Here is a 19,563-nt window from a genome sequence, read left to right on the forward strand (position 1 = left end):
GTACATTCCAAAAATGTGCTGTTCAGTCTTTTGGGGGATTTGAGAAAAATACTGGGATTTGAACTCAGAACCTCATCCTTGCTAGGCAAGTGCTCTATCACTTGAGCCTCCTTTAGGTTTTATGGGTTTTGCCCAGCTCAGCCTCAAATCACAATCTTCTTACCTATACCTCTCGAGATGTAGCTTACAGGAACACACTACCATATCTGGCTTGATGTTTTGAGATATGGTCTTGCTAATTTTTGGCCCAGGCTGGCCTTGAACCATCATTCTGGTGATCACTTCCTAGGTAGCCAGGATTATAGGCATGTTACCATCATGCCCAGCCTTGTTAACAAAAGCAAAGTACGTAGAAACATTCAGTTATGTGGTGACAAGAAAAAAAAAAAATTTTTATGTAGTTGAGAGGTTCAGTGGTATCATGAGCATAATATGACAGGAGTAGCATTCATTTATTTACCCTGTGATAAATACTTATAATTACTATGTTTGATTTTCATAGCTGTCTGATGAAGGCAGATATTATGTTATTTTGCAAATGAGAAAACTATGGCTTGGGTAAATGAAACAACTTGTCTAAAGTAAAAAAGGTTGTAGGTAGGGCTGGGAAAGTGGCTTAGTGGTAGAGTGCTTGCCTTGCATGCATGAGGCCCTGGGTTCGATTCCTCAGCACTGCATGAGCAGAAAAAGCTGGAAGTGGTACTGTGGCTCGAGTGGTAGAGTGCTAGCCTTGAGCTGAAGAGCTCAGGGACAGCCCCAAAGTTCAGGCCCCATGACCGATCAAAAAAAAAGGAAGAAAAAGGTCTTAAGTGTGCAGATTCTGACATATACCCTGTGCTTTTTAACATTGCCAATAATGTCCAGTATTTGAGTTCAGCAGACCTGAATTTTGTCAGGACTTCCCTCTTGGTTATGTTTCCTTGCCCTTGGTGTTCTTCTGTAAAATGTTAGGAAAACATACCCTCCATAGAGCCACTGTGCAAAAAGGAGAGAGAACTTAGCATGTGATTAGTGAAAGTATTTAAGAGTAGGAAAGCTGAAACTACAGAAGAAGAGAGCACAGTTCTCAAGAGCCTGTGAAGTCATTGATCTATCAAACAGCTGTGACTATACCAAAGTGTGAACTGTTCCTCTACAACATCCTTACGAAGTAATCATACTTCTGTCTGCTCTGTCTCTTTGAGACAGGGTTGCACTGTGTAGCCTAGGCTGGCTTAAAGTTGCAATCCTCCTGTCTCTGCCTCTTAAGTGCTGTAATTACAGGCATCAGCTAATGCATATGACTTCCTTGGACTATTTGAATTAATGTTATTGTTTCTATTACTTTAGGCTTTGCCTGCCCTGAAGGCACTGGAATGCATGCACCAACTTAATAGAAAAGTTTCAGAGCTCCATTTTTACTTGCAATTCCTAATTTAAAGTTTAGTAATTTTTTATTGTCATTACGATGTGATTTATGGTGTAATATTTTCTTGTTTCTGGATCAACAAAGAAATGTTACCAGTTCCACAATAGTAGAAATCTTTGTGTGCATGCAAGAAATTCAACTTCCACTAAGATACTTAAAATATATAGGCAACACTGTATAGCTTTTGCAATGAAAGCCTTAAAGCATTCCTTCTGGAGGTGTGTTTATAATGAATGCTTTGTTCTGACAAGGACTCTGTTGCTTTTCAGAACAACTCTTGGAGTTTATGCACCAGTTGCCAGCCTTTGCCAATATGACGATGTCAGTGCGGCGGGAATTGTGTGCAGTGATGGTGTTCGCAGTGGTGGAGAGAGCAGGAACCATCGTGCTCAATGATGGAGAAGAGGTCAGTGAACATTTAAAGCCAGGGGCAATAAATTTGAATACATGAAGAATTATGGTACTTCACAATTCTAAATGCAATGTTCTGTTTTCTGTTACAACATTGCATGCAATACTGATAGAAATTCTTGGTACTGAGGTTTCTGTAGTGCTTGGGATTGAATACAGTTCATGCTAGGCAAGCACTCCTATCACTGAGCTACATTCCTAGTCCTGGGGTTTTATTTTATTGTGTCAGTAATAGGGCTTGAACTCGGGGATTGGGCACTGCCCCCCCCCCCCCCACTTTTTTTTTTTTTTTTTTGCTCAAGGCTAGTTCTCTACCACTTAAGCCACAAGTGCCACTTCTGGTTTTCTGAGTGGTTTATTAGCAATGAGTCTCATGGACTTTTCCTGACTGGGCTGGCTTTGAACTGCAATCCTCAGATCTCAGCCTCGTGAGTAGCTAAGATTACAGGAATGAGCCACTGGTGCCCAGCTTACAGTAGACTTTTGATAACTGTGGGTATTTAGTTCCTAGGAGACTGCCAGTGAGGAAAAACCTCTTAATAACTCAGTACTCTAAAATTACTCAAATTTATCTGTACTATTATGTGTACAGTTGTTCTGACCTTCTATAACTTGAAACTGCATGGAGTGGCTGCATTGCTTTCATAAAATCACTGTTGTTCACATTAATACTACTTATCAAAACCTAGTTCTTGCTTTTCATTTTTTCCCTTAAACTACCTCAACTTCTGCTAAAAATATGTTATCTTTCACCAAGTTTCAGTGTTCACTAAATTGTTTTAGTTAAACAACTTTACTTTTAGTTTGCTCTTTGGGCATCATTTGCTTTTTGGGAGGCAGATTTTTACAGAAGGACAGGAATACACTCAGACGATTTCACAATGATTTAAATACAACTGACAATAACAATAGACTAATTGAGCTTTTCTGCTTCAGCAAAATTTTTTTAACTTTTTTGAAATTTTCTTGGTTAATTGATTTTTTTTAACCACATTTGGTCAAAACTATGTGTAATAAATTGTTGGCAAATAAGGCAAATTTACTGAAATGCCTTTTTTTTTTGGCCAGTCCTGGGGCTTGAACTCTGGGCCTGGGCCTGGGTACCCTCCCTGAACTCCTGAATTTCTTTTGCTGAATGCAGGCAGTCACTGCCCCTTGAGCCATAGCACCACTTCTGGCTTTTTTGAGTAGATAAGAGTCTTAGAGAGTTTTCTGCCTAGGCTGGCATTGAACCACAATCCTCAGATCTCAGCCTCCTGAATAGCTAGGATTACAGTTATGAGCCAACAGTGCCTGGCTGAAATGCCTTTTGTCAAAACAAAATGTTTCATTTTTTGTGCTAGCACTGAGGCTTGAACTTGGGGCCTGGGTGCTTGTTGTCTGTCTTAGCTATTTTGCTCAAGACTGATTCTTTTCCACTGAGCCACAACTCCACTTCTTGCTTTTTGGGGTTAACTAGGGATAAGAATATGATGGAGGGCTGGGAAGGTGGCTCAGTGGTAGAGCACTTCCCTTGCATGCCTGAGGCCCTGGGTTCGATTCCTCAGCACCACATAAGCAAAAAAGAAAAAAAAAGCCAGAAGTGGCGCTGTGGCTCAAGTGGTAGAGTGCTAGCCTTGAGCTGAAGAGCTGAGGGACAGTACCCAGGCCCAGAGCTCAGGCCCCACGACTGGACCAAAAAAAAAAAAGAATATGATGGAGGGGCTGGGAAGATGGCTCAGTGGTAGAGCGCTCGCTTTGCATGCTTAAGGCCCTGGGTTCGATTCCTCAGTACCACAGAAGCAAAAAGAAAAAAACTGGAAGTGGTGCTGTGGCTCAAGTGGTAGAACGCTAGCCTTGAGCTGAAGAGCTGAGGGACAGCGCCCAGGCCCAGAGTTCAGGCCCCACGACTGGACCCAAAAAAAAAAAAAAAAAAAAAAAGAATGTGATGGAATTTCCTGCCCCATCTAGCTTTGAACCATGATCCTCAGATCTCAGCCTTCTGAGTAGCTAGGACCAGGTGAGAGCCATCAGCACTCAGCTCAAAATGATGTTCTTACTGAGGCAACAGTCACCATTTTATCTTGCTTATATACACTCATTTGGAGTATAAAAAAAAATTTTCCCTCAGATTATTTTAGAGAAAAATACCCAGATGAAATTAGGAAGGCCAGATGATATGACTGGGCGTGGTAAGGTATGTAGATGCATTTACTTTGTTTTATTGCTTCTGTACTCCTGTTAATTGAACAGTATTTCTCAAGTTACTGGTTCCCTCTTTTACATGGAAGACTAAGTAGTTTTGGGGGATCATTTTCACATCAAGAGGTATGGTCATGAGACTCTTCTCTTTATCTCTTTTTTTTGTTAACTAGCTGGACTCCTGGTCGGTGATTCTCAATGGCTCTGTGGAGGTGACTTATCTGGATGGAAAGGCAGAAATCCTGTGTATGGGAAACAGCTTTGGTGTCTCTCCCACCATGGACAGAGAGTATATGAAAGGGGTTATGAGAACAAAGGTGGATGACTGCCAGGTAAAATGGCTTCTTAAAAGATTTTCATGTACAGCTTTAATCTTATTCTTTGGGAAATTAAAAATAAATACTCCCCAAAGTTACTTAGACTCAGCAGAATTAGGTTCTTTTTTTAAAAAAAAAAAGATTTTGTAAATATAGTATTTTAAGATGTCCATCAACTACAATTAATAATTTGTTCTTCAGAAATATGGAAGTCAAATGAAAAGAAATTATCAGGAGATTATAACAAAGATGACCTGACATAGCTGTGCAGTGTTTTTATTTAAATACATGCAAAAAAAAAGGACCTGATTTTAGAAGAGCCTTAGAAATGAATCATGGTATATGAAACAGTAGGAAGATTTGCAATTTTTTCTAATTACTAATAAAAAACTAAGCTGGGTGGCTGGTGGCTCACACCTCCAGTTACTCAGGAGATTTCATTTCAAAGCCAGCCTAGGCAGACAAGACCAAGATATTCTGTTTCCAGTTAACCAGCAAAAAGCCTAGAGTGTTAGAGTGTCAGAGTGAACAAAAATGTCACATAAGATTGTGAGGCCCTGAGTTAAAGTCCTCCTACTAGCATTAAAAAAAAAAAAGATAGCAAAAAAGAGATAGCATATTGCTATTTATTGCTTATAAAAATCATTTAATGTTAGACTATTAAAATGTATGACAATATAATTTTAATCCTGTTTAACCAGTAACTTCTGTATTATGGGAACAACTTTCAGGTTCCTTTGTTATTGTTCAGTGTTTATAATTTATGTGTCATCCTCTAAAATATGATTTCTGAAAGGTAAAATGTATTTGTTAAACTGTACATTAGCCTACAGTCTGAATGGCCTCTGACTATTATAGTTTATCCTAAAACAACTGCAATGTTAGATAAATGTGAAATAGTGTCACTCATTTAAATCTTTAAGCGCTAAGAGAAAAAATGGACTGAAGATGTGGTTCAAACTCAGGTTTTGCCAAAAAAACAAAAAAAAAAATGGAGGTGGAGGATAATAATCCTCTAAGAATCAGCTAAATAAATAATCTTTCTACAGAATCAAAATTTTCCAAGTAATTCTTTCAGTCAGTGTAATACAGAAAAAAAAGACAATTCAATATTTTAAACCTGTAATGCCAAAAAATTAATTATATAGTTAACTCAGTTATTTAGTATAATGGAGGAAAACAGAATAGATAAATCCCCAAATGATTACTTGGTATGGGAATATATATTCAATAAAGGTTTATATGTTACATTTTAGTACTGGGACTCGGCTCCACAAAATAATGAAACCAAACTTTGTCAGAACAAGCTAGAAAAATGTTAGAGATCACTCTGTCCTGCTTTTTCTTAGCACTTTTCCTGAATCCCCTCTTCACCATGTTGAAATTACAGGAATATTTGAGTTTAAGTTTGTTCCTGAGAGCCCAAGAAAGTTGTATTATTTTTGAGAATTCAGCAGTTACATTACTATCCCTTAGTTGGCCAAACCACTTTTGTTAGAAATTCTGTGACTATGGAACTGAAGGATATAAGAAAGCTATAAATGTTTCAGGATAACAGATTAAAAAATATTATATGACTGAGTATTATGGGTGCTTAAGTTATGTCAAGCGTACCAGATGACAGTAAATATTTATCTAGGAGATCTTGGAAAGGAAGAGAGGGGAGGTTTTGGGTTAGGGAATAGAATCTGATTTACAGAATGAAGAGGTAGTGGGGAGCTCAGAACCAGAGAAGCAAGGTAGACTCAAAACAAAACTAGTTAAGATATTAAGGTCACTGTAATTTCTCATCTGAACTCCCTGACATACAGAGGGTCAGAAAGTGACCAACAAAAGCTATCTTCTTGCCACTATGACAGGATTGTGGTCAGTCAGGGACTTGACAAGTTGTTTCTTACTTCCACTAACTCATCTGGTCAGACCCAGTTTGGTTTTTTTTTTATCCCTTAAGAGTACAACAGGAATAGAGAGAATGAAGTAACACATTTTAGGTGCTTATTTGGGACAGCATTTTAAGGTATTTTGCGTTCAAATGTCCTATGTCTGCTATTCTTTAAAAGAGTGGAAAGCATAAACTAGCCACCACAGTTTGAAATTGTTCACAACATACAGTCATTAAATGTAATGAACAAAAGTGGTCATAGCTTTCTAAGAAAAATAGCCTTGTCTAAGATTGTATCTCATCATCTTATATTCCAGTGGGTTACAAAGGATGTATCAGGTAGCTTGACCCAGAATTTAGCTCCTCATATTAGGCCAAAGAACACATTTCTGTTGGTGGACACCATAGCATTCAGTCTTAATTTGGTTCCCGAACCTTCCTCTGTTGTGATCAGTGTCTGTTCTTATTTCCCTGTTTTATGGGAAGGGCTTGATATAGATGTTCCGTGGTACCAGGTAATTGGGTCATTTTCTTCCTTTCTTTCTCCTCTTTTCCTTTATTTCTCTCCCATTGTGTGTCATTGCCAACATCTCAGGCCATCCACCACTTTTTAGTGCAGTGTGAACACATGAGTTTCCCCTACAGACTGCCAAGTACCACTTTCAATTATCGGATCTTAAGATAAATCTATATTACACTCACCTTGAGAGACCATGGGAATTAATAACACAGGATTATGGAATAAACTGGATAAGAAAGCAATTTGGAGCTGGGCGCTGATGTCTCATGCCTGTAATCCTAGCTACTCAGGAGGCTGAGATCTAAGGATCATAGTTCAAAGCCAGCCCAACCAGGAAAGTCTGTGATACTCTTATCTCTAATTAACCACCAGAAAACTGGAAATGGCAGTGGCACTGTAGCTCCAAAGAGGTACAGTGTTAGCCTTGAGTGAAAAAGGGCTCAGGGACAGCGCCTAGGCCTTGAAGTCAAGTCCCATGACCGACTGCCTCCTCCCCACCCCCCAAAAAAAGCAGTTTGGTAGGGATAAGTTGACAGCTATACAGTATATTGATTAAATCTTAATTTTTATTGTCATCTGTATGTAATTTTTCCATTTAAACATAAATTACAATGTCATGGGTTCAAAGGAAAACTATCCTATGACTGAAAATGCTGTTGACGTTTTGCTTCTTTCTTTCTCTATTTCTCTTTCATTCTTCCTTTCTCTTTTTCTGTTTGTCTGTCTGTCTTTTTAGTGCTGGGAATTAAAGAGGCCTACCACAGGGGCTGGGAAGGTGGCTCAGTGGTAGAGCGCTTGCCTTGCATGCATGAGGCCCTGGGTTCGATTCCTCAGCACCACATAAGCAAAAAGAAAAAAAAGGTGAAAAAAAAAGAGGCCTACCATGTTCTAGACAAGTGCTCTACTAATGAGCCTGACTTCTAGACCTTTCAGTTGATTTATTTTTTTATTTATTTTTATTTTTTGTGAACACACTGTACAGAGGGGTTACAATTACATGGGCAGGTTAATGTGTACATTTCTTATCAAGCATTGCGGCTTCCTCCTTTGTTTACCCTTCACATCCCTTCCCAGCCTCCCCCCCACCCCCTCAGTTGATTTTTTTATAAATAAAATCTGTTTGAATTTTATCTGTCGATCTGTCTGTGTCTGTCTGTCTGTCAGTCATCTGTCTAGGTGCTAGTAATGAAGCTAGAACTCAGGGCCTGGGCATTGTCCTTCAGCTTTTTCACTCAAGGATTATGCTCTTACCATCTGAGCCACTGGCCTACTTCTGGATTTTTGCTGGTTAATTGGACATAATAGCCTCAGAGATTTTTCTGCCCTAGTTGGCTTGAACTGCAGTTCTTAGATCTCTGCCTCCTGAGTAACTAGGATTACAGGCAAGGGTCAATGGCATGCATTCAGCTTGTTTGAATTTTTATTTTGTACAGGACTACCTTATATCTGAAAGGATAAAATCTCACTAAGAATTCACAGGTTTCCAGCTGAGTTTATCACACAGTTGGAATTTTCCTGTGGATTGCATGGTAAATCTATAAATTTCTTAAAGTGAAAATAACTTGTTAATAAAAGAAGATAAATGATTTCAATTAAAATCTATTTTTTGATACCAGTTCTATATGGCTACATTAGAAATCAGGTTAACTTTGCTTTTTGGATGGTATTTTAGTTTGCTACAGAAGAAATGCCAAAATATCTATCTAGACACTAAATCAGATTTATTCTAGTTTCCTTAAATCTTGAGTGAAGATTAATTTTAGCACATTCTCTTCAGAAAGCATTTTCTTTCATCCATTCATCCATGTACATACTCACATTAACTCAAGAATATATTTTTTTAGAAGTTAAATGAGAAAATGATTATATAATTACATTCTCTAAAAGTAAATATAAGGAAGAAGAACTTAACTTATTTGGAGATAAAACCTTTCTAAATCTAGAATACAGATTTGGAGACTGATTTTACTGCTCTGTGAAAAGAAATAAAATGCAGGTATTTTTGAGAAAAGAGACTTAAGAACAATATATTTCACAACATATGTATACACCTGTAGCCACTGTTGTAGAAATGGGTTTTATTTTAATGTTTCAAATTAAATTTTTTTCTTGTATGTGAAAAGCCTTTTTTCTTTTGCTTTTTTAATATTTTTTTGTGTGTTTCTAACTAGTTAATAGAAACCTTAGTGAGCTAATGTCAGGCAACTCAGGGAGAAACTTGGCCTACAGCCTGATGCTGGTAGCTCACACCTGTAATGCTACTTACTTAAGGGGTTGAGATCTGAGGATCACAGCTGTAAGCCAGAGCAGGCAGAAGATTCCAGGAGACTCTTATCTCCAATTAACCTGGGAGGGGTGGGGAGAGGTATGAGGGGAGAAAGCTGGAAGTGGTGGTGTGACTCAAGTGGTACCAGTAGTGTCAGCCTTGAGCAAAAAGCCAAGTATAAAGCTCTGAGTTCAAGTCCTAATTTTAGCACAAGATAAAATTAAATAATTTTTTTAAAGGAAGTGACTGCAGAAAGTATGGAAAACACAATAATGTATATTAAATAAAATGAAACCTATCTATAATTTGCACTGCTCAAGAGTAATCACTGTTAGTGCTTTATTATATATTTTCCTCCAAGATTTTGATGTGTGCATGTGTGAGGGTAATATGCTAGCTTCCTTTTCCTTTTCATGATTAGGAGGATGAATGAAGAGAATCCCTGTAAGCTTCCTGTGACATGGTGGTAATGTTGTTGCCATTATTATCAGGATTATAGTTATTATTAAAATAATATTTCATCATTTTAAGATTTCAGTTAATCTCTTTGGTATTAGCCAGAATGCTAAGTAACCTATGAAAATGCAATTTGGGGTTGTTGCCTCATATTTCAACTTAATTCATTAACTTAACCATATCCTTTTTTTTTTTTTTTTTTTTTTTTACGTTTTTCACATTAAAGGAGAAAAAATGCATTTTTTGCAATTGTCAAATGATTTTGTAAATCAGAAGTTGAACGAAGGTGATTTTATTGTGCTGAGGAATCTTCTCTCTTCACTGGTCTCTGGTCACTTGGTGTAATTGACTTGACTTCCTTTAAAACTACTAAGAAATGTAATTACTATAAGTGAGTAGCCTTGAGTTCTGAAATGTATATTTGGAGCCAGGTAGGAGTAATTACTTGATAAGCATATTATTAATTTTTTTTTGTTCAAGAGCAGTAATTACCCAGACTATGAGTTATAAGGAATAATGGTTTGAACAAGATGTAGCTTGTTATGTCACTCTTATTTGAAAGACTAGTTTCTATAATGGCTTTTAGTCTATATGATTTAGCAGAGTTATACATCTAATCCAATTTTAGCTTTGGATCTTTACATCTGTCATTAAAGCCATTATATTTTAATTGTTTTTTTCTGTTTTTTTTGTTTTTGGGTCCGGTCATGGGGCCTGAACTCTGGGCCTGGGCCTGGGCGCTGTCCCTCAGCTCTTCAGCTCAAGGCTTGTGCTCTACCACTTGAGCCACAGCGCCACTTCCGGCTTTTTTCTTTTTGCTTATGTGGTGCTGAGGAATCGAACCCAGGGCCTCATGCATGCAAGGCAAGCGCTCTACCACTGAGCCACCTTCCCAGGCCCTATTTTAATTGTTTTTAACATCTTCAAAACTGTAATTTTTGTCCTCTGACTTTTGTTAGGATTTTGGATGTAAAATACATTCACAGTTGTCCTGTGCTATATCGCACTTCACTTATTGCAGCTTCACTGTATCATGGGTTTTTTTAAACTATGTAAATAGTGATCCCTCATCTGTCATAGGAGCTAAGTTCCAGAGACCCTGTGATAGGTGAAAATCCACCAAGTAGCAATAAGTGAACCACCATATAGAGAGGGACGACTACATAAAGCTGCTTACTAAGCAGATTTTCAACTATTGCAGGGGTCTTTGGAACATATCTCCCGCAATAATGTTCTAAAAATGAAACTTTTCTTGACCAGAAGAAGAGATATATTAAAAGTGGAGAAGTCTGATCAAGGTTCATTTACAAAGTATGAGGAAGATAGAGAAAAAATGTCAGTATTAAATAATTAAAACCCTGAATCAATCCTACAGTGAGATCTTTTGCTAGCACTTTATCATTAACATGTGACTTAATGTTTTATTCTAGTTTGTCTGTATCGCCCAGCAAGATTACTGCCGTATTCTCAACCAAGTAGAAAAGAACATGCAAAAAGTTGAAGAGGAAGGAGAGATAGTCATGGTTAAAGAACACCGAGAACTTGATCGGACTGGAACTCGGAAGGGCCACATTGTCATCAAGGTAGGATGGAGAACCCTCCTTCCCATGGACAGAAAGTTTGGATAGCATCAGTTAAGCCCACTTACTATTTTTTTTCTTTTCTTTTTCTTTTTTTTGTGGAGAATCATACATACCTCCTTAACCTTCAGTTTTAAAAAAAATCTTTTCATTTTCTGATGAATAACAGTTTTTTGTTCTCTATATACTATTTCCATTTGTTTTTTGTTGAGGGTTTGAAGTCAGCATACCATAAAAATATGGTTTATATTCAAGGGAGTGGTCTACTTTTTGCTTTGTTACAGGGCACTTCAGAAAGGCTAACCATGCATTTGGTGGAAGAACATTCTGTAGTAGACCCAACATTCATAGAAGACTTCTTGTTGACCTACCGGACTTTTCTTTCTAGCCCAATGGAAGTGGGCAAAAAGTTATTGGAGTGGTTTAATGACCCGAGCCTCAGGGATAAGGTTAGAAATACATTCTATTTAGTCTCTTAACATAATTCCAGTTATATATATTTCTATTAATGAAAAAAATTGACATTCTTTATAAGCAAAAAAGAAAGAAAGATGATTCAAATGAGTTCCTGTTCTAGAAATAACTTTTTTGCTTAAATGCAAAGGCCGATAAATGAGCTACCAACTGTTTAAACTTTTATTCTTGTAGGGAATACATTAAAACATAAGCAAACCTCTTGTAGGACTATATAATCTAGTTTAATATCTAGTCAGTTGTGTGCCAGGTGAAATTTAGGATTTTTAAATTAGCACTGGAGCAGCATTTTACTCGAAGGCCCAGTCATAGTAATGTAAGCAGACCTTTTTCATCAAGTCCTGAGAGCTGTCAAGGACAGATTGGTTGACAAATGCCCACTCTAGTCTTATCTGCTTCCTTTTAGTACCATTTTCCTTTCAGATCCTTTTGAAAGTAGCTTAAACTACTCATTGTCCTTATCTGTCCTTTTCATTTTTAATTTTATATTAACCTGCTTTTTTCTCTTCTTATGCCTTTGCTTTTCTTATAGCTTTATTTTTAAGTGTGTCGAAAGTAAATAGCCCCACATATTCAAAGTCCCTCAGGGCAAAACAGCATGTGTAAAGTATATCATGTATTTTGAAAACGTTATTTCTTACATAAATGCAATCCTTGCTTAAGGTTTTATTTTTGCTATTTTCTTGATCAGTATGTTTAGGCAAAATTAGCTTTTTTTTTTTTTGAAAATTAGATACCTTCTTTGAAATGTAATCATTAGTGCTTAGCACTAGAAAGGAAAACTTACTGAAATGAATTGTTCTTACAGGTTACACGGGTAGTATTATTGTGGGTGAATAATCACTTCAATGACTTTGAAGGAGATCCTGCAATGACTCGATTTCTAGAAGAATTTGAAAATAATCTGGAAAGAGAGGTAATGCTTGTGATTTTTGCTAAGATCAGCTTTAAGCAGATTTTATTTTGCCTGTCTTTAATTGACACAGCTTTTCCTGAACTCTTGTAGAAAATGGGTGGACATCTTAGGCTGTTAAATATTGCCTGTGCAGCTAAAGCAAAGAGAAGATTGATGACCTTAACAAAACCATCCCGAGAAGCTCCTCTGCCTTTTATCTTACTGGGTGGCTCTGAAAAGGGATTTGGAATCTTTGTTGACAGTGTTGATTCAGGTAGCAAAGCCACCGAAGCAGGCTTGAAACGTGGGGACCAGGTATGACATTTCTAAATCTAGAGATAGGGATGACTTTTTGTTTAGTCAGTACTGATACTGACATTAATTTTATAATTTCTATTTTAGGTACTGGAAGTAAATGGTCAAAACTTTGAAAATATCCAGCTGTCAAAAGCCATGGAAATTCTGAGAAATAATACACATCTGTCTATCACTGTGAAAACTAACTTATTTGGTAAGTATTTTTTATTTCCTTATAGTTTTACATTTTTCTCTCTCTCTCTTTCTCTCTCTCTCTCACTCTCTTTCTCGCGCGGGAAGGTAGTGCTATAGGATTTTAACTCAGGCTCTTACCTTTACTAGGCAAGCACTCTGCCACTTGAGTCATACGCCCAGCTCTTTTTACTTCAGTTACCATTACCATGTATGTCATTTTTTGTTTTTAATGCTTAGATCTTAATCATGAAAGAAATAGCTTCTGTGAGGAATTTTTTTGGGCACTTTCCCTTAGCTCTTCAGCTCAAGGTGAGCGCTCTGCTACAGCTCCACTTCCAGTTTTCTGATGGTTTATTGGAGATAAGAGTCTCACAGGATGTGAGGGTGATCTGGCTGGGACATCTGTCACCCCATTGATGGCCAGGGTTGATTCGGCTGATCTGGCTGGCGAAGCAGGTGTCCCCTTCCTCCCTCATCGCTCCATGTGCCTCCCTCTTGAAGCTGTACGCTTAGTGGAAGAGGACGACAATCCCTGTTAGAGGAGAACAGGTCTTCGGTCAAGGGTGTACGAGTAGCTGTGCTCCCCTGCTAGAACCTCCAAACAAGCTCTCAAGAGTCTCACAGACTTTCCTGCCTGGGCTGGCTTTGAACGGTGATCCTCAGATCTCACCAGTCTCCTGAGTAGCTAGGTTTACACCAGTGCCCCGCTTCACATAAGAATTTTTATAGTAAAATGCATAAATACAGAATTCATTCTGTGCATAACTTGGTTTAAATCAAAGGTCCATAATACAATTTTATTGATAAGAGAAACTATCTTGTGTTGCTGAATACTTACACCCATGTAGATCTTAGAATATGCTGCTCTTCCTGTGCTTATCTTGACAGAGCAGCCTACTAAGTACTTTTGTGATACTTACTGGACAAGTTTTCTACAGGACTTGCATTTTCATAGCTGATGTTAGTACTTCTCATTTACTTTCAGATTTCACAGTGGCTTGGGTACTTTTCAAATTTTGCATAATTGGCATATTGTGTTTTTTTTTATGTATTTTAGTATTTAAAGAACTTCTAACAAGATTGTCAGAAGAGAAAAGAAATGGTGCACCTCACCTTCCTAAAATTGGAGACATCAAAAAGGCCAGTCGCTACTCCATCCCAGACCTTGCTGTAGATGTAGAACAAGTAATAGGACTTGAAAAAGTAAACAAGAAAAGTAAAGCTAACACTGTTGGAGGAAGGAATAAGCTAAAAAAGATACTTGATAAGACTCGGATCAGTATCTTGCCTCAGAAACCGTATAAGTAAGTGTCTATATACATTATTTTATTGTGTTAAATAAAATGATATGCAAAAATAGTAACTATCATTGGCACATGTGTCAAGCTTTCATAGCTGGGCTACTGTTCAGCTTGTTTAGTTCTGTTTTGGCTACTAACTTCCCATTCACAACTTTTACTAGAGGCAGTTTATTAGCATATCCTCAAATTGCTTTTTTCTTATTTGAACATTTTAGAAGGAAGCACATGTATGTTTTCATCCTGTCTCCCTACAGTTTAAAACGAGTCATTTTTGCCATTATATCTTTATATTTTGCTATCACTTCCACAGTATCTTTTCTCTACCCATCAAATCATCTGTTCGTCATTTGCTTCTAATCATTCCTACATAGCATCCTTTCCCCCCTCATTTGTCTATTTTTACTGATTTAGCTGTTATAGGCCACCAATTAAAAACATCTCCATCCCTTTCATCTATTACTGACTGAACACTAAGTGTAGCCTTGAACTCTTCTTGGATGTTTTTTAGTGTCAGGAACTCAGACTAGTAAGTTACAGGTATTCTTGACACTTTTTTTTTTTTAGCTGTTATTTACTTTTTTTATTTTAATTCTTGTGTCCAGGGATACTTTAGAAAATTCATTTGCCATCAGCCATTTTTTTTACTATTAAGTACTTAGATGTCATGCTCAATTATATTTGTCCTCAAACTACAATGGTATGAAAGATTACAAATTGGGATATATATTAATAAAAAAGTTAATTTATTTCTTTGGTAATTTAATGGGTCTAAAGAGAAGCAATAAATATGATATTCATTTAAGACATGAAATTGCTTTTTAAATTCATTTCAGATAAAAATTATCTAGAAGTCATATAGATGTGATTTAACATGGCCTCTTGGTAGACTGTCAGACTTCTATTTGTCCATACATGAATTCTGAGGCAGAGTCGTATGGATAAGTAGTGGGTATGACTGTTGTATTTATCGCCTTGAGAGTGTTTGTTATAAATTTCTAAGAGGCAGTAAATAGGACAGCTGGCATTTACAGAAAATAGGAATCAATTTTTAAAGTGACCCTTCTTGATGAACAGCTTATTTTGAAATGGATGAAAAATAAGATTAAATTATTAGCAATATAACAAGAAAATATTTTAGAGTCACTTTTGATTTTGAATTAAATATGAGCCCCTTCCCTCGAAAAAGCACCAGCAGAAGTCAGTTTGACGCTGGCAGGTATTAATAGAAATGTGACATGTAAGAACTGGGATACAATCCATCCCCAGTACAGGATTCTGGCAAGGAATGGAATAGAAGACTATAATGTTTTTTTCATATATGTCTAAGAAGATAATCAAAAGCTAGACAAGGGAAAAGAAAAAAATACACCTAACTAGATTTTTTTCCCCAGAACTGGTATTTGAACTCAGGACTTTGCTCTCTTGCTAGGGAGGCACTCTTATCAATTAGTCATGCCTCCAGCTCTTTTTTATTTTTGAGATAGAGCTCTATTTGTGCTTCCCACATAAGTGGGATGAAAAAATGTATACCAATATGCCTACCTTTTTCTGTTGAGATGGGATCTCATGAGCTTTTCGGGACAGGCTCATCTGGAACTGTGGTTCTACCAATCTCAACCTCCTGTGTAGCTGGAATGACACATATGTACCACCATACTCAGCTATAACTACGTATTTTTGAGTTTCTGGTGGCTCATGCCTATAATCCTAGTTACCTAGGAGGCTGAGATCTGAGGATCTCGGTTCAAAGCCAGTCCAGGCAGGAAAGTCCGTGAGACTCTTACTGCCAATAAACCACTAGAAAACCGGAAGTGGCGCTGTGGCTCAAGTGGAGAGTGCTCGCCTTGAGCTGAAGAGCGCAGAGACAATGCCTAGGCACAGAATTCAAACCCCACGATTGATCAAAAAAAAAAAAAACCAAAGCACTGAGGAACTATTTCTAGTAAACACGTAGTTCATTTAAATATTTCTTATGAAAATTATTGAAATAACTCAATGCAATTAGAAAAAAATACTTAAAATTAGTCTACATCATAGCCTCTTATTCAGTGGAATAGATGATATTAGTTACTACTTAAATATTAGTTACTACTTAAACTTTCCTAGAAATCAAAATTTTTTAAATTTTTGTTTATATTTTGCAGTGCAGGGATTGGAACTCAGGGTCCTTTTTTTGTTGGTCGTGGGGCTTGAACTCAGGGCCTGAATGCTATCCTTGTGCTTTTTCGCTCAAGGCTAGCACTGTACCACTTTGAATCACAGCACCACTTCCAGTTTTCTGGTGGTTAATTGGAAATAAGATTCTCACAGATTTTGCTACCTAGGCTGTCTTCAAACTACAATCCTCAGATCTCAGCCTCCTAAATTGCTAGGATTACATGTGTGAACCACTGGCAACAGGCCAAACACTCTATCATGGACCCACATTCCCAACCTGTTAAAAAAAATTTTCAACCAAGTATTAACCTAGTAAATGATAGACATCTTCTAGTTGTAATATCAGTTGAATTTTCTTTGTTAACTAACCATTACTAGTATTACAGAAGCTAAGATGCTACATCATGGCAAATTGGCCAGAATAGGCATGGCAACTTGATGGGTTTAGAGGAAGAGTGGGTAGGGTACAAGCCTATAGAATTCAGATTGGTCTGCTTAGGTAAGTAGAAAAAGAAAGCCTGAGTAACAGACTGTTAGTTTATCATGGGAAGTATAAAAGTGTTGTTGTGTTGTGCTCCTAGCTACTCAGAGGCTGAGATTTGAGGATTTTGGTTCAAAGCCAGCCTGAGCAATAAAGTCCGTGAGACTCTTATCTCCAATTATCCACTCGAAAACCAGAAGTGGCACTGTGGCTCAAAGTAGTAGAGCACTAGCCTTTAGCAAAAAAAAACTCAGGGACAGCATCCAGGCCCTGAGTTCAAGGCCCAGGATCAAAAAAATAATAATAGTAATAATAATAATAATGTGTGGGAGAGGGGAGTTGGAGAGTGGGAGAAAATGAGGGAAAGAATAACACTGTCTCAAAAAAAATGTACTCATTACCTTATTTAAATAACTGTAACCCTTCTGTACATCACCTGTACAATAAAATTTAAATAATAATAATGTGCTGTGAGTCAGGAATGGTGACACCGGTCTGTAATCCCAGCACTCAGAAGGCAGGATAATTACAGGTTCTAGGCCAGCCTGACAGCAAAATATTTTCTCTCTCCCTCCTTGCCTTCATCTGTCTGTCTATCTCTCTGTCTCTGTCTATGTCTGCTTCTCTTTGTCTCTGTCCCTCTGTTTCTGTCTCTGTCTGCTTATCTGTCTGTCTGTCTGTCTCTCTCTGTCTCAGTACTGGGGTTTTACTAGGCAGGTATGATTTGAGCCTCACTACTAACCTGACCCTCTCTTAAATAGATATATAAATATTGCTGCTGAGAAACATTTTGTAAGAAAGTAGCTTTTTGTGGATGTAACCTGGAATGTTGCAGCCACTTGGTGAGGTGTTGTGGCCTAGTCAGCTATGCCTTTGGCCTGTATCTTGGGTAAATATAAACCTTCAGTGTCTTAAGCAAAAACTGTTTCATATGGTTGAAAATACAACTCCATTCATATGAAGGGGATTTTTAAATTTCTTTTTATAGAACTTTGTGTGTTCAAGTAAATACTTGATTTTGTCCCTGACTCACTTTTGAATTTGGAAGAATTTACACTAAAATTATCCTGTTTATGATACCTTAGTTTATATCCCAGTCTTAGTTTTTATTGTTTGTTTTGTTTTGTGCTGGGATTGAATCCAGGACCCCATGTATGCTAGGCAAGCATATTACTGCTGTGGTACCCTTCCAGCCAGCTGTTATTTTTTGTTTCAAGATGTATATAGAAACTAGTTAGAGCTCTTAATTATTTGCTTGTGATCTATTTATTGGGGTGTGTGTTTACACAGATGCATGCTCATTGTATTATTTGTTTTAGAAACACTTGACCCTTCCATCTAGAAATATGTATTTTGGGGGAAGCCAAGACTGGGTATTGAACTCTTGAGCTTCATGTTTACAAGACCAGTTCTTTATCACTTCAACTATACCTCTAGCCTTTTTGCTTTTATTTATTTATTTTTTGTCTTTGTTTTTTTCTGGACTGACCTCAAATCACAATCTTCCTACTTCTGCCTCAACATGTCAATTTATGAATGCAACATTACCCCTTCCATCATTTTCCCCCATCTCTCCCAACCCCATTCATCCCCTCAAAATTAAACTGCAAGTTAGTTGTTCAAAGGAGTTATACCATTAGAATCCTCCCCTGCATGTATCATACTTTAGTCAGTTTCCATACTTTAGACCATTTGTTTGTGTATATATTCATATTACTTTGTATATGTTTTCATGTACATTTATAATGTAGCTCTAACTTGCATATGTGAGAGAAAACATGTATCCTTTGTTCTCTGAACCTGACCTACTTCACTTAGCATAATTTTTCCAGGCCTATCTATTTTCCTGCAAATGACCTAATATTCTTCCTGATGGATAAGTAAAATTCCATATTGTGTATGTGCATGAACATGTGTGTATATATAGGTATATAGATATAGATATACATGTCTCTATATATTTATATGTATATATATTTATACACACATATGAGTATATACATACACATATGATCCCCTCATGTGTTGTAGGGCATCTAGGCAACAGTGAATAGTGTCTTCTATACATGTATGTCTATGGGTGTGCAAGTGGCTTTATTGAATCCTGACTTGTAACCTTTGGGTGCATACCCAAGACTAGCATCATTGGATCATAGGGTAATTATATGGTTTAGCTTTTGAGGAATCTGCAGACTGTCATCTATTGCACCAGTTTATAGTTCCACCAGCAGTTTAGTAGGGTTCTGTTTTCCTCACATACCTGCCAGCACTTGCTGATATTCTTGATGATGGCCATTTTTACTGGGGTACAGGGATTCCTAAAGTTGTTTTTGATTTTTATAGTTCATAATGGCTTCTAGCTTTTTAACTTATTAGTCATTTTCTAACTGTTTTTATCCAGTGACATTGGGATTGGTCAGTCTCAGGATGACAGCATAGTCGGACTGAGACAGACAAAACATATCCCAGCTGCCCTGCCTGTCAGCGGAACCTTGTCATCCAGCAACCCTGACTTGCTGCAGTCACACCACCGTATTCTAGACTTCAGCGCTACTCCTGGTGAGCACCAGTGCTCCTCAATTTGCTAATCGTGGTCTTTTCCCTTCTGACACAGGATTACTTTAAATGAACTTTATATCAGGATGAAACAGACTTCCAAAGCATTTGAACCAGTTCTTGTCATATCTTGAAGCCTGTTTTGATAAGAATTTCTCTAGGGCTGTTTCCTGTCAAATTAATATA

The 19,563-nt window shown here is 37.4% G+C and overlaps 1 protein-coding gene across 12 annotated transcripts in view; it reads left to right on the forward strand.

Moving 5' to 3' along the window:
* Positions 1–19,563, forward strand: part of Rapgef2 (Rap guanine nucleotide exchange factor 2) — a 251,514-nt gene that overhangs the window by 210,378 nt on the left and 21,573 nt on the right. For all 12 annotated transcript variants that reach the window (XM_042668369.1, XM_042668372.1, XM_042668373.1 and 9 more), the window contains 9 exons: positions 1,678–1,814; positions 4,174–4,332; positions 10,872–11,024; positions 11,306–11,470; positions 12,304–12,411; positions 12,502–12,705; positions 12,793–12,901; positions 13,940–14,186; positions 19,223–19,380. In XM_042668369.1, coding sequence (XP_042524303.1) covers positions 1,678–1,814; positions 4,174–4,332; positions 10,872–11,024; positions 11,306–11,470; positions 12,304–12,411; positions 12,502–12,705; positions 12,793–12,901; positions 13,940–14,186; positions 19,223–19,380 — 1,440 coding nt within the window. The remainder of the gene's footprint in view (positions 1–1,677; positions 1,815–4,173; positions 4,333–10,871; positions 11,025–11,305; positions 11,471–12,303; positions 12,412–12,501; positions 12,706–12,792; positions 12,902–13,939; positions 14,187–19,222; positions 19,381–19,563) is intronic.

Source organism: Dipodomys spectabilis, unplaced genomic scaffold (genome assembly GCF_019054845.1).
Source record: "Dipodomys spectabilis isolate Male_0828 unplaced genomic scaffold, ASM1905484v1 ptg000436l, whole genome shotgun sequence".
In the NCBI taxonomy this organism is placed as follows: domain Eukaryota; kingdom Metazoa; phylum Chordata; class Mammalia; order Rodentia; family Heteromyidae; genus Dipodomys; species Dipodomys spectabilis.